This window comes from Porites lutea, chromosome 9 (genome assembly GCF_958299795.1).
Source record: "Porites lutea chromosome 9, jaPorLute2.1, whole genome shotgun sequence".
Lineage (NCBI taxonomy): Eukaryota > Metazoa > Cnidaria > Anthozoa > Scleractinia > Poritidae > Porites > Porites lutea.
Window position 1 is genome coordinate 17,078,091 of NC_133209.1, and position 13,506 is coordinate 17,091,596.

The 13,506-nt window shown below is 36.8% G+C and overlaps 1 protein-coding gene across 1 annotated transcript; it reads left to right on the forward strand.

Annotated features, from left to right (window-relative positions):
- The first annotated feature begins 2,082 nt into the window (after positions 1-2,082).
- Positions 2,083-10,709, forward strand: LOC140948954 (uncharacterized). Its single transcript, XM_073398209.1, has 10 exons — positions 2,083-2,364; positions 3,489-3,828; positions 4,075-4,214; positions 4,523-4,897; positions 5,407-5,628; positions 6,163-6,408; positions 6,651-6,782; positions 7,724-8,209; positions 10,037-10,234; positions 10,578-10,709. Exons 1-10 carry the CDS (start codon positions 2,083-2,085, stop codon positions 10,707-10,709), a joined length of 2,553 nt encoding a protein of 850 aa, XP_073254310.1.
- Positions 10,710-13,506: the final 2,797 nt, after the last annotated feature.

Below are 13,506 nucleotides of genomic sequence, written 5' to 3' on the forward strand. Positions count from 1 at the left end.
TTCTTTCAACTGCTAAAAACAAAAACAAAAAAATAATAATAATGAAATAAAAATGTGTATATGAAGTAAGGAAACACATCAATAGTCCGATTTAATGGCTCCTTCAGCAACTTCGACGTCGATATCAACATTCTTAATGTCACATGGCACATAAAGTTAATGATAATAATAATGATAAAGATAATGATAATAATGATAATGATAATGACCATTATAACGATAATGATATGATGATGATAAGGACAATGATAATGATAATGGTGATGATAACAGCAAAGATCTTGAAAATGACAATTGATACTACTACTAGTGCTGCTACTTATAATATTTTATTCAACTTTAAAAATATGTACGTAATTTACAGAAAAATGTTTGAAGTAAGAATTAAGCACTATATAAAAATAAGAATTATTTTTATCTTAAAAAAAATAACCACTGTGTCAATTTATAACGATTTCCCAAATACATTCCTTGCGGCTCTGATGCGGTCAAGAACTCTTGCAGGCAGTCCAGAGATTTAAATTAAGTCACTACAAAAGAGAATTATCCGTCTCTGATATTAAAAAGTAAACAAGTCAAATAACAAGTGATAATAATAATAATAATAATAATAATTTTTTTTTAAAATGATAATAATATAACTTTATTCATAGATTCAAAAAAATAGATTAATTACAGATTCAAGAATATGAATATTAAAATATATACCCTATGTACATTCTTCTTGTGTACGAAAGAAAATTGTCGTAAAATGACTATCTAAAAACTACTAATAACAATTATAAAAAGCATCTAAAAGTTAATAAAAAAATAAAACTATGTAAAAATAATTCAAACTGATAAAAAGTTACTACTTAAGGTGACTCGACCCAGTTTTTTGGGGGGGGGTACCATCCTACTTTGAAGCTCTCTGGTATCCCCACCTTTACTTTTATCGTAAGTCTAACACATAGAATGGATAACATATAGATCAATCTTTAATATAACATAAAATTTTTAGCGATCGGAGTAAATGTCACGTGGTTATAATGCCACGCCCCTTTGAGGTCTGAGTCGAAAATCTGCTGTTGCCGGCATTTTTTCGTGAAAATCTCTCGGCTACACATAGTGCGCATTAGTGCCTTGCGCTGAACAGAGTTTCACCAAAATCGCAAAGACCCAATTCGAGAAATTCAGCGGTTTCCAAATTGAGGTCATAATTTATGCGAAAATGATAAGCAAACTTTACACGGATTATATCTAATAAACTATGAGATTCATCTCTTTATTTTGGGTATCGTTATAACAGATGGGTCCTTGCAAGTCAGCAAAACGCTTTAGGGCCTTGTAAATACGCGCGATTTCGAGCAAAGCAAACATATAGAAATTATAGTTTTCGCTATTTGTTGACGTTTGTCAGCGTTTAAGAGTCCTTCTCACGAAAAAAGCATTTTCTTAAAAATTCGTAGTTTTTTTTCCTTCAAATTTTTTCAGGCCACAACTGATTAACTAACTACCCGGACTCTGAATTTCATGGTCATTGAAAACCTGTGACATTATCTTCTATAAGCCCAAACTTGAGTAAACATTGACGATTTTTAGCGTTTTGGCAGAGTTTGTGCTTTGGGAGTTGTCTCTTGTTTCTAGTCTGTCATTATACAGCATTCTTGTTCAGCACGCGTGCAATGACCACGCTTATTTAAAGAACCTGTAGCACACTTAATAGCCATAGGCTAAGGCTAATAAACTATTAACCCTTTTAAACTTTGGCCCTGACATATTATAAGAATATATAGCTTTACATCTACGCCTTTGTTTATGATTATGTAACAACAACAACAACAACAACAACAAATTTTATTGAAAAATGGAAAATAACTAATTACATTACTTTCCCACCTGCAAATAGCTTATGAACTAATCGAGGCGGGGGGAGCTGAAGACATATTACAAAACAAGATTTATATATAGGTGGACTAAATAACAGTGAAGACACTACTATACAGTAAATAGAATATAAACTAACATAAAACAACTGATTAACGAACTAATATAACAACCCGTACTTCTTCTCCTCAGGGCCACGTTCAATGGGAGACAGCGATGCCAGCTAACCTTGGCTACATGTCTGCAATGTTGTACTACCAAAACAACTGTGCATCAGAATCCCCTCCTGTCACAAGTAAATACGAAATGGAAGTGGGCAAAGACCTGTGCGTCATGATGGGGTATGACAGGGACAAATGTATGGGACATCTCACCGCTGGGGGGTCTGTAGCCAACATTGAAGCAATTTGGGCGGGACGAAATGTGAAGTACTTTCCACTGGGACTGCAAGAAGCTTTGTTGAAGGAAAAAAGACTTTCTGGTGCCAAAAGTTACAAGGTACGTTTCCCTTTTTTACTTACGTTCTGGTTTATTTATCCATGCACTTTACCTTTTGCATTGTTTAGGCATAATGAGGACGGATAGCTTTGGTAGACTATATAAGAAAATACCATTTTCAGTTTGGCCAGCCGTGGAAAATGAACATTTCTTACCGTGGAGAGTGCTAAGAAGGCACAAGGACCAGAATAGAAGAAAATTAATGCTTTAAATAACTCTCATATGCCAAGTAAACATCTGCGATGAATTTAACTGGATTGAGTACACATGGTGTAAAGACATTGCATCGTTTAAATCACAACCACTCACACTGTATAACTTAGGTTCTTTTCAGTGGAAACCATTAATTTTTTTTTTAATTTCATTTATTGATTTGCTCAACATTGTATATAAGGTGACAATGTTTTGATAGTACTTAAGAAATAATTACAATATTGAACAGGAACGTCTCAGAAACCTTTTTGGGCTTATCAAGGAGACTCCCTGTCAATTTACACCAATTTCATTTGATGACATAGACGATTTTGGCTAGGAAATAAGGTTTTACATCATCAATACTATGTATGTGCTTACATCGAATATATATAAAATATTACATTGTGGAATCACTGTTTCATTCTACCTCTTCACTCATGATGAATATTCTTTCTCTTATGTCATCCGTCAAGCTATTATAAATTATGTCTAACCCCTTGTCTGTAACAGTAAATTTTCGTACATTTGTTTTACCCAAGGGTTTATGTAGAAGTTCATGTAAACGAGTGTTATGACCATGGATTTCATTATTTTTCTTAAAAAAATCTGTTAACGCTCCAGGAAGTTGATTTTGTAAGGACTGATGTTTTAGACAATCCACAACAAAATTTAATCATTTGTTAAGTATTGAGAGTATTAAATTGTTAAAATAAAGAGTTGGACACATGATTATACTCTTTAAACAGCATGATCCGGACAAGTCTTTTTCTGCAGCTTAAAAATCTTGTCTAGATTCAACCAGAGAAACATCGAGATTTTTTTTGTTATTTCCTGGCAAAGAGAATTAACTATGTCCCGCTTCGTGAACAGTCAGTGAGTGTTTAGTGACGGATCCATATTTTTTTCTAACTTTATTTTTCTCCGGTCAGGTTTTATTGCCTCAGAGAGGAAAAAAAGAAGAATTAATCAGCGCTTCACAGTGGGAACTCCTTAACCTTGATGTCGGCACTATCTTACAAATGCCTTCAGAAGTACAAGCTTTGACAAGCCTCGAACATCATGAATTTATGGAAATAATGTCCAAGTACCTTTATGAGTCCATTGGAACACAGGAGTTTGCAAGGCGACATATGCTAACCCAAAGTCCATGCATTGTTGTTCCAAGCACATTACATATTTCCTTAACGAAAGCAGCCACAATCCTTGGACTTGGTCGAGAGAGCCTTGTTTCTGTAGCAGTTGACGAAAACTCGCGGATGGACCCTATTGGTTGGTATAGTTTCTGTCCTTTGTCTTCATTTAGCCCCCAACTTTTTTTTTTAATCAACAACAAAAAACCAGAAAACGGAAACAGAACAAATAACTGTAACGTGTATTTAATTAACATTAACAAAATGCGTATTAACCAAGTTGTGAGTTATATATGGAAGCAAATTACATTTACTTACTCTTTGTTTGTGACCATCAGAGTTGTTTTTCATTGAAAGATAACATTTATTTTTTATGAAATTTAAGATTTGAACCGCATTCTAAAAGAAAAATTGGATAAGGAAATTCCAGTCATAACGGTAGTAGCTGTCACAGGAACAACAGAGCAAGGCGCCGTTGATCCAGTAACTGCGGTTGTCTATTTGCGCGAAAAGTTTAGAATGAAGGTAAGGATAACTGTATTTGACTTCATATCTAAAATTTCCTACACTGTCAAAACCATCAAACTCATCATCATCATCAACATCATCATCATCATCATCATCATCATCATCATCATCATCATCATCATCATCATCATAATCATCACTTGTATCTTCATCGTGATCACTATCATCCACCGTTTTCGGCAGTGTAATAATTATATAGATCTCTTTTTACCTGGCACCACTTTCCTAAAATATTTATGCCATAAATTAGGTATTACTTTGAAGAAATGTCTATTTTAAAAACCCATGACTTTGTTCATATCAAGGGTCTCAACTTCAGCATTCACGCGGATGCAGCTTGGGGAGGATATTTCTGTAGTATGCTACGGGCGCAGCCGGAGAGCAGTCCTATGCCAACAGCCAAAGAAACAGGATTTGTTCCAGAAATGTACCTGAGTTCCTACGTCCACGAACAGTTGTCAGCTCTCCACCACTGTGATACAATCACTGTTGATCCCCACAAATCTGGCTTCTGTCCTTATCCAGGCGGTGCAATCTGTTACAGAGACAGAAGGATGAACTCATTTCTGTCAATCACCACTAAAGTGCTCTACTACCATGGAAAAATGATTCTCGGTGATGTCGGTATCGAGGGATCCAAACCCGGGGCAGCTGCTGTAGGGGTCATGATGGCAAACAGGGTAACCATTTATGAATCTTTTTCTTTTAGTAGTAAATTTAAAAAAGTCTATATAAGACAGCCCAATTATTACGACTACTTTTCGACAAAACACCAAGTTATTTTTTCTGGTTCATGTGTGATATCACAGTCTCTTCTGGAAACAACAAGTGGGCTTGATGCTTATAGTACTGGGTTAATTCTATGAATACGGTGGAAGAGGCGAAGGTTTTCAGTTTATGAAATGCACAGATATGGGTAAGTAAGCTCGAAATTTGTCAATATGGATGCGAAAAAGTCAAGTAATATGAGTAGCGAGGCCTTTTTCTGACCCTCAGGTCTGGTTGCTCCGTTCGAAACGGAAACAGTAAACTGAATTCGAAAATTTATCAAAGTCCATTAAAGCTTAATTTTTGTACTTCAGAATTTATGTTTACAAGAAAAATTAGTCGACTATTGTTCCTGCCAATTGCTTATAGAATGAATAAAGCTTACTTAGTGTTCTTCAATATCGTTTTCCTCATTTCGTAGGTCATTGGTCTTCACAAAAACGGTTATGGTCGTATCCTGGCTGAGTGCATGTTCAACGCAAAGATCCTGTACTGTCAGTGGGCAACGCTGGCCAAAGAAGACGACATTTTTGTCATCAAAACGACGATTCCTCTACCCAGTTTGACTAACTGGTCAGAGGAGGATCATATTACATTCATTAGAGAACGAATTGTCGGAAAAAGCAACGAAGAAATTGCTCGGGTAAATCTTTTAGCTTGTTTATATGAAATCAAGGCACCAGTGGGATATTTCACGATATACCACTCGCAAGCGTTCCGTAAGTAGTATTTTACAAGTCAGAGTTATCATTCAAGAGTAATTAAATAGTAGGAGGTTTTTTACAGCCCAATAACATCAGTCTAATTTACTACAGTGATTCCATTAATAACTTTTATATATAACTCTGCTGCTGAATGACTCCCTATTCTAAGAAAACATAATGGCAAAATACATGTAGGGAATAGACAAGGAACTCTTTCTTAGTGCCGTTCACGACCTTAACTGGCTACTAGTTACAGGTGTAGGTCCGACCAGGCTTTTGCCAGCCAATCGGATTTGAGAAGTTTAGGACCAAACGATGATTACAAGCTAAAATGGTCTAATGAAAGTTTCATCAAAGCAAACGTTCCGGGTACTATTTAAGCCCTTTTTTTACTTTATCATTGACAGCGAAGCAACTCTTTGATAACACACAGCAACAAAGTTAAGTACTGTTTTATCTTCTCTGTCGTTTAGGATGATAAAGCTATGCTTTACCTAAAAGAAGTGGGTCCTGATACCTTGATACCGTGTTTCGCTGTAAACCTGAAAGGAAACCAAAGCGTTGAAGTGTGCAATGCAATCAACACAGCGATATTCGAAAGCCTCACTCACACATCAGGGGAACATACAGCGTTTCGCATCCCAATGCTTGTTACCTCGTCAAGTATGGTGTCCCACGTCCACAGTGTTGCAGCCACAAATTTCAAGACAAGATTAGGGGTAAGAGAGAACAGCAAGAATCGAAATCTGGTATAACGAGAAACCTTCTCGATGCTCTTTCCTTTTCGAAATTCAATTTATATTTTAAAAGATCACGTGATATATCCGGGACCATTCAGATAACTGAAAATTATTGATGGTTTTTCTTGACCACAGCCATGAAAAGTGAGGCAGAATTACGCGTGTCTTAACTGCTATATGCACTAATCTACACATCTTTCTTTCTTTCTTTTTTTATTCAGCTTAACTCAAACGACGACACACCAGTCAAATATATCATAACAACTTGCATGGATCCCTGGGTCACATCTTTAGATTTCATGGACCACGTGTCATCTGTCATGAGGAACACTATTTTGTGCGCAATTGGAAGGGTAAGGGCTAATTTAATTTTTAAAAACCTTTGATTTTAAGTAAAAGGTAGAATGCTCTTAATACATCAATGACAAGAGAGGATAAAGAGGACAGAGAAGGCATCCCCCATACACACCCTATTCCATAGGTAATTCGTCTAGAGTTATTTTTAGAATCGGGATAAAGTTACCTCGCGCGCTGCGTGGATGTTTCGTGGAGGTTTCGAGCGAAAGGCAAAGAAAGCGTAAAGAGATCGAGGGCATTTCTGAATATTGAAGCGAAATGAGTCGGCGCTTACCTGGGAAAAGGGAATCGCTGGACTCTTTGACAACCCGTGAAACCAGTTTTACTCGAAGTTGTCGTAACCTCAGTGCTTTAATAAAATGAGAAATTTCGCCGGTCTATCGAAACCGGTCGTTTGTATAATAAAGCAAGTAGGACGCTAAGTGTTATTTTCGCTGAATAATAAAAGACTAATAAAAGAATAAATATCAAACCAGAAATTGCTCTCTTCAAACTGTAAATTATAAATGATCCTGAGAGAATATTCAGTGTGTTGAGGATTTCCCTGCTATACTGTTAGCTCTATACAAGAGAGGAAGGGCGATTCTTTTTTAATTTCCGTTTCGCTGACACAGCTTTAGCAGAAGTCTCTCTTCAGTAGCTTTCGTGGACAAAACAAATAGCAATATCGCTCTCCGCGTCTTCCGCCATTTTTTTCAGCGTCAATTCGTGAAGGACGGGTGGCTTTGAGCGTGGGTCATCCACGCGGAACACATTCGCGCTATGTGATTAGCTGTTGTCTATTCCCCCCTGGGATCTATGGCCTTAAAAATAACTCGAGACGAATTACCTATGGAATAGGGTGTGTATGGTGGATGCCTTCTCTGTCCCCATTATCCTCTCTTGATCAGTGATTTATAACCAACATTGCTATTTTCATCTCTGCTTTATATTCAAGGTTACTGATCCTACTGCCCTCCACAACTTTGTCAGTACGGGAGTTGTAAATGAACAGAACGAAGTAATCGCCTGTTATGTTGGAGATTTTAACAGAGTTCAGAAGCAGTACGAAGCAATTGTCAAGTTAAAATTCATGTGCGACAGGGACGTCGAGAAGTACATCACGACAGAAAAGAAGTTGTTAAAGGAAAATGGTGCCCGAAAACCAATTGTCTTTCGAAGCAAACGGCAAAGACTCCATGATGTCTTCTTCAAGGATACAGGGTACTCTGGTGAATTGGAGGAGTTCGACTGTTTCATTGGTTTGCCTTCTGATAACAGTAACCACCCGTTTATGAGTCCAAAAATGAAGATCATAGACGTTCCACGTTACGAGCATTTTGACAACCACGAATCTCCTGAGCAAAGTGACTACTTCATGTACGGTGACATGAAAAACGTGTTTTTGTTTCACATCCCTACCAAGAGTTCCGACTTCTATCAGGTAACAACGCTCTGTTGATCCAGTATACTATCACCATCATCATCATCATCACTATCATCGTCAGTAACATCATTATTATCATCATCGATATGATTCTCATGCTAAGACCGAATTTCACATAACAATTAAGCATTTTAACAAACAAAATTCTTCACCATTTTCTTTGTACGTACTTTACGTCAGATCAGATACCAAAAGCTCCGAATCCTTCCTGGCAATAAATATAACTCCCTGTCAATTCATAAGCCATCTTTCCATTACCGTTTTTATTCTCAAGTAAAAAGATGCATGGATCAAAAGCTATTTTCACTAAAAACTGAGGGGTTCGTTCGTAATGAAGCTGTGAATTGTGTAAGACATGAGATCTCTCGAAAAGTTATACTTTTCATCAAACGAACATTATGTAAAATACGTCACATGACCTCCTACGGCCACAGTCTCCCAAAAAATCTTTAAGTAAAAATGTCAGCCGTTTAGATTCGAAGTTATCCAACTTAATTGCTACAAGACAACTTACAATATAAATAACTACAAAACTGTGCTTGGCAACATTTGAATATGTAATTACTTTTGTAGATAAACGGTTTTTCTGACTAGTGCTCAGTACCCCCATTTCAAGTGGTTCCTTTAATCACACTTTTCCTTTACAATAGAGACATTTATATTAGCATCAGGCAAACTGCAAACCGCAAACCGCAGTTACGCGTCTGCAGTTTCGCGTTGCCGAGATTTCAAACTTTAGCAAGGCGTTCAGTTCAGTTCAGTTCATTTTTATTTAGCCAAAATATAATACAATACAAGAATAGATATAGGAATTGTAAGGTTGCAAGGGAGCCCAGAAGAAACCAGAAGGCTTTATGAAGCCTGGGCTTCCTAGTCTCAAAGAAATAAGCAAAACAAAATGAAATTCGCGGAGTGATACGTTAAAAATAGGAACTAAACAGAGACTGAGTTAAGTTATGAATTCAGTAACAAGATAGAAAAAAAAATTAACTCTGGATTAGAACAGAATACTTTCCTTTGTTAGTACGGCAGAAAGGAATATAAAATTGATTTGAACTACGCGTTAATTGTTTAGGGCCGCCATGTTGTTTTCATCAAGTCGAAGTGCATCACTTTAATCGCCCAAAACTCAGCAATAATTCATTGATGCGAGATCAAAAATCCAACAAACACATCGCAAACGGATATAAAAAGCTAGTTCAATTCATACATTTAAACTCGAGGCTGTACAATTTTTTGTGGCAAAAAACCTTCCCGTAAATCACTTACCGCTGGAAGCCCCTCCTGCGGTTCAAACGTGAACTGCAAACTGCAAACGTGACCGCAAGGCCGTAGTCACGTGACATTTTGCGGTTTCCGGTTTGCAGTTTCCCATGAAAAACCTGATGCCAAAGGTCCCTAATATGTTAAATGATATACCCGAAGGCCTTAAAATAATGCAAAATTAAACAAATTGGCAAAAAATAAAAGTGTGCTTGTCTGACCAAGTTTCAAGCTGCTACCGCAAAAGCTTTGAAAGAAAGACTACCCCCCCAATTTTTCACTGAATAAGTGGAGACCCATGCTTTAGTTAACTTGAGTTATTCTCATTCTCATTATCATTTTCAGTATTATCATCATCATTATCATTACTGAATAAAATAGTAATAATAATGACAAAAACATTGCCATTATTATTATTATTATTATTATTATTATTATTATTATTATTATTGTTATTATTATTATTATTATCGTTATTGTTATTATTATTAGGGCTGATTAACAAATCTCATTCCTTTGTTTTGTGTTTTTTTCGTGTTTTTTTTTCTCGTTCTACTGAAGATTGTAGAGCTTGATGGTTTTCCAGACAATGTAGGATTTGATGACTTTTTACTCAAACACGGAATTGAAGTGAAAATTCCCAGCATTCCTCGTGAGCCTATGATTGTAAACGGAGAAATCCTTGAACCCTTGGAGAAAAGCAAATTTGACATAAATTTTCTTGGAATTAACGGCAAAGAAGTTAAGAATAATGTGAAAGTAGGGAGAAAGATTTGGTTTGCTCCATCTACACGAACATTTTCCAATCTCATCTCGGTCACTTTCAGAAAAAATATGTTTAGTTCAGATAATTTAGCAAGACATTTAGTTGACCTAAATTTAAGTTAGCGAATTGAAATATTGTCAATTTATTTTGAGGCTAAGGTTTTAAAATTCTGTCACACTAGTTTTAGTTCTATTTTTTCATAGTAATTGTAACAAGATTTTAAGGTAGTAAACTTGGACACTGAGCTGTTTTCAGAAAATGGTTCTTTAACGACTGTATCGCAATGAAACAAACGTGGAAAAATGCCTTGCTTTTCTTTAATTTCTGCCTTTTTAGGAAGTGCCAAGAGTGGACACACACAAGACACATTTAAATATCATGATTATTTATGAATCTGTCGAAGCCCGGTGCGAGCGGCGCGAGTGCAAAATAGCACTGAGGGGCAAGAGTGAAGAAAGTTTAAATTGAAACGGATTGCAATCGGGATTTTTGAAACCTGTTTAGCCCGTTGTTTTTGTCGTTTGATGTACAGAATCCTCTCGATCAAACGCCGCAGATGGAAGAAAAATTACGATGTTTGTTCGAGGATTATAAGAAAGAATTCCGTATAACTCGGTAACCTACTTAATTAGTATGTGTATAATTCCCCGATTCTTTAGAAAGGCTCGGGAAATTATTAGGATTTGGACAAAACGCAAGGGAAATTATTCCCTAATTTCACGAGTATACCATTTGATTACCTATTAATATCATGGGTGACGAACGTTAGCAATCTTGGATTTTTGACATGTTTATACTGGATCTTATCGATCGCGAACTCTGCTCTCTCAAATGTTTAGACCTTAAATTTGGCTTATAAAGTTCAGAATTTTTTAGACTTTTTCGGCAAAATACCTGTTAGAATCCTCCTTGATGTTCTCTTGTGTGTTCAGGTTTTCTAAAGCGTCCTTTTGTGCCCTGACATTTTCATTCATGGCGTTTTAAAACTTCGTCGCCATCTTGACACTGAGACGTACGGAAGGGTTGCCATGGCAATTTTGTAATTTCACATGTGAAATTACAAATTAACGCTGAAATTTCGCGCCAAAATTAAGGAGTTATTCGTCACCTATGATATTAATACCGTAACATATCAATACATCATCCAGAAAACTACGATTCTATCTCAACTATTAAAAAGCGAGACTTTGGAATTCAAAAATCTTTCTGTTTTACATAATGCCACAAGTAAATCATCTTAATTGTGATTTTGAAATAAAACGCTATCGTAAATGGATAAACGTGTTATCAGAAATTCTAAAAACTTATTAAAAGTCAGGGCGTTAAACTAGTAAATACTTCTTGCAGCTACACTCTAGATAAAATGCTTGGGATAGCGATTTGTTTCCTTACTTTTCGCTCACAGCAAGTAGAGGAAAGTAATTAGTTAAAAGTACCAAAACAAAACATTTAAGAGAGTATCTATAGCTAGGTAAGCCTGGTAGGGTTTGTAGAGAAATTCATGAAGTTCACTTTTGGGGTATTCATGTAAAAGTATTAAGGGGCGAATAAAGATCTTACATACATATTTTACTTTGTTTGCTTCTGTGTTTATAAGAACTAGGTGTAAAAAAATATTTATATTCTTATGTGCGAAAAGGCAAAAGGGGTGAGACTATCCCCACCGGATAACAGGCTACAGAATTAACCCACAGACGTACAAGGGGGGGGGGGGGGCACCCCCCTGAGGTTTTTCTGAATTTTTCCTAAACGATAAAAAATCAGCACCTGAAGTTTTCTGTAGCTGTTCGTTTATCCCTCGTGCGCATTTTGAGACAAGTTTAGTGACGGTTAGTTACTATGATTCTGAGATATAACGTGAAAAGCAGCAGGTGGTCAAGCCATTTTTTAGTGAAAGTGCATGTTTATTCAACTTCTTTCAGGAATAAAAGTAATGCTTGTTTTTACTTGATTTCTAATTCTTGAAAAAATGGAAGATGGTGGCCAAGATGGCGACCATGATTGGTGACGTCACAGACCTCCAGGGAAGGGGGGGGGGGGTATTACTTTGCGTGTACGTCCGGGGGTTAAGAACTCAAGGACGCCGGATCACCAATTAATTTGCTTAACAAAAAGCAGTCTGACCCTTTTTACACCGTGCCCGCTTCCGGACGGAGGCAAATTGTCGCTGTCACGTAACCTTTGAGCAATCGTTGACTACTCACGGGTCCAGTGACCCGGTCATACGCATCGCGAGAAAGAAACTAAACTCTGATGGAAAAAGTTAAAATCCGAGCGCTTCGTTAGCTGTTGTGATGAAACCTGAGACTTCAGAAGCATAGAAGGGAAAGACAAATTATCGGCTGATCCTTTAACGGCAATTTAGGCGAGGAGTTAAGATCATTTTTATGGGATTTATGGAGCTTCGAGCTGGGGCGGTCGGCTTCAGACTCGCCAGCCTTCCCCTATTACTTATTGTTAATACAACTGTACTCAAACTCTTAAACGTCGAAACGCTTCCAAATGGCTTTAGAAGCAAAGAGACACTAAATAACAAAACAAAAACACAAGGTGAGACATTTTTATTTTTATTTATGTCAAAAAATAGGATTTAGGACGTATTTTGTTTATTTTCATTTCTCTTATAAGTCTAACGAACTCCCACAGAGTCTGCACCGCATGTGGGCTAAGGAACCCTGGAAGCCTCCAGCAAATACGATATGCATATGAATAAAGAATTAAGGTGAAATTTGAAAGAAATCTCTCTAGGGTATTACGTCAAAAGGTGCGAACAAAGAAAAAAAAGTTATTAAATACTGTCTACGTCTCATGGTAATGAGGCCGTCGCGTCTTTAAAGCACATGTCGCGTCTGCAAGCTTCTGACATCTGTTAAGTTTACATCAAGCTGCACTCGGAAACCCTCCAGTTTCCATAGCTCTTCAACTGTGAACAGAAGGACTGTTAAATATATCTGAACTAAGGTAGGAACTACATTTCAACAATATATATGGATTTGTCTGAAGATTTCGTCATTAATTCAAATATAGACAGTTGGGCGTCTTCAGAAGGCGTCACCCGTCCCATTGTACTGCGTGAACAAGGAGTCATAGTATCGAGGAAAAAAATTATAACGAATCCGCAACCAGCAAAAACAATGGATTTTCCGCAAAGAAAAGCAAACATGAGTTTGAGCTTTGGGAAAATGCAGAACTGTTCTTGCAACCATGCATTTTGTACCTTGTCTTATGCATAATTTTGTCACGTAAATAGGCTTTCGATGCATGA

Coding starts and splice junctions, on each gene's coding strand:
- LOC140948954 (XM_073398209.1), top strand. CDS start 2,083: ATGCCAGCTAACCTTGGCTACATGTCTGCAATGTTGTACTACCAAAAC. Junction 6,783..7,723: donor TTTTGTGCGCAATTGGAAGG/GTAAGGGCTAAT, acceptor TTTATATTCAAG/GTTACTGATCCTACTGCCCT. Junction 10,235..10,577: donor AAGTTAAGAATAATGTGAAA/GTAGGGAGAAAG, acceptor CTGCCTTTTTAG/GAAGTGCCAAGAGTGGACAC.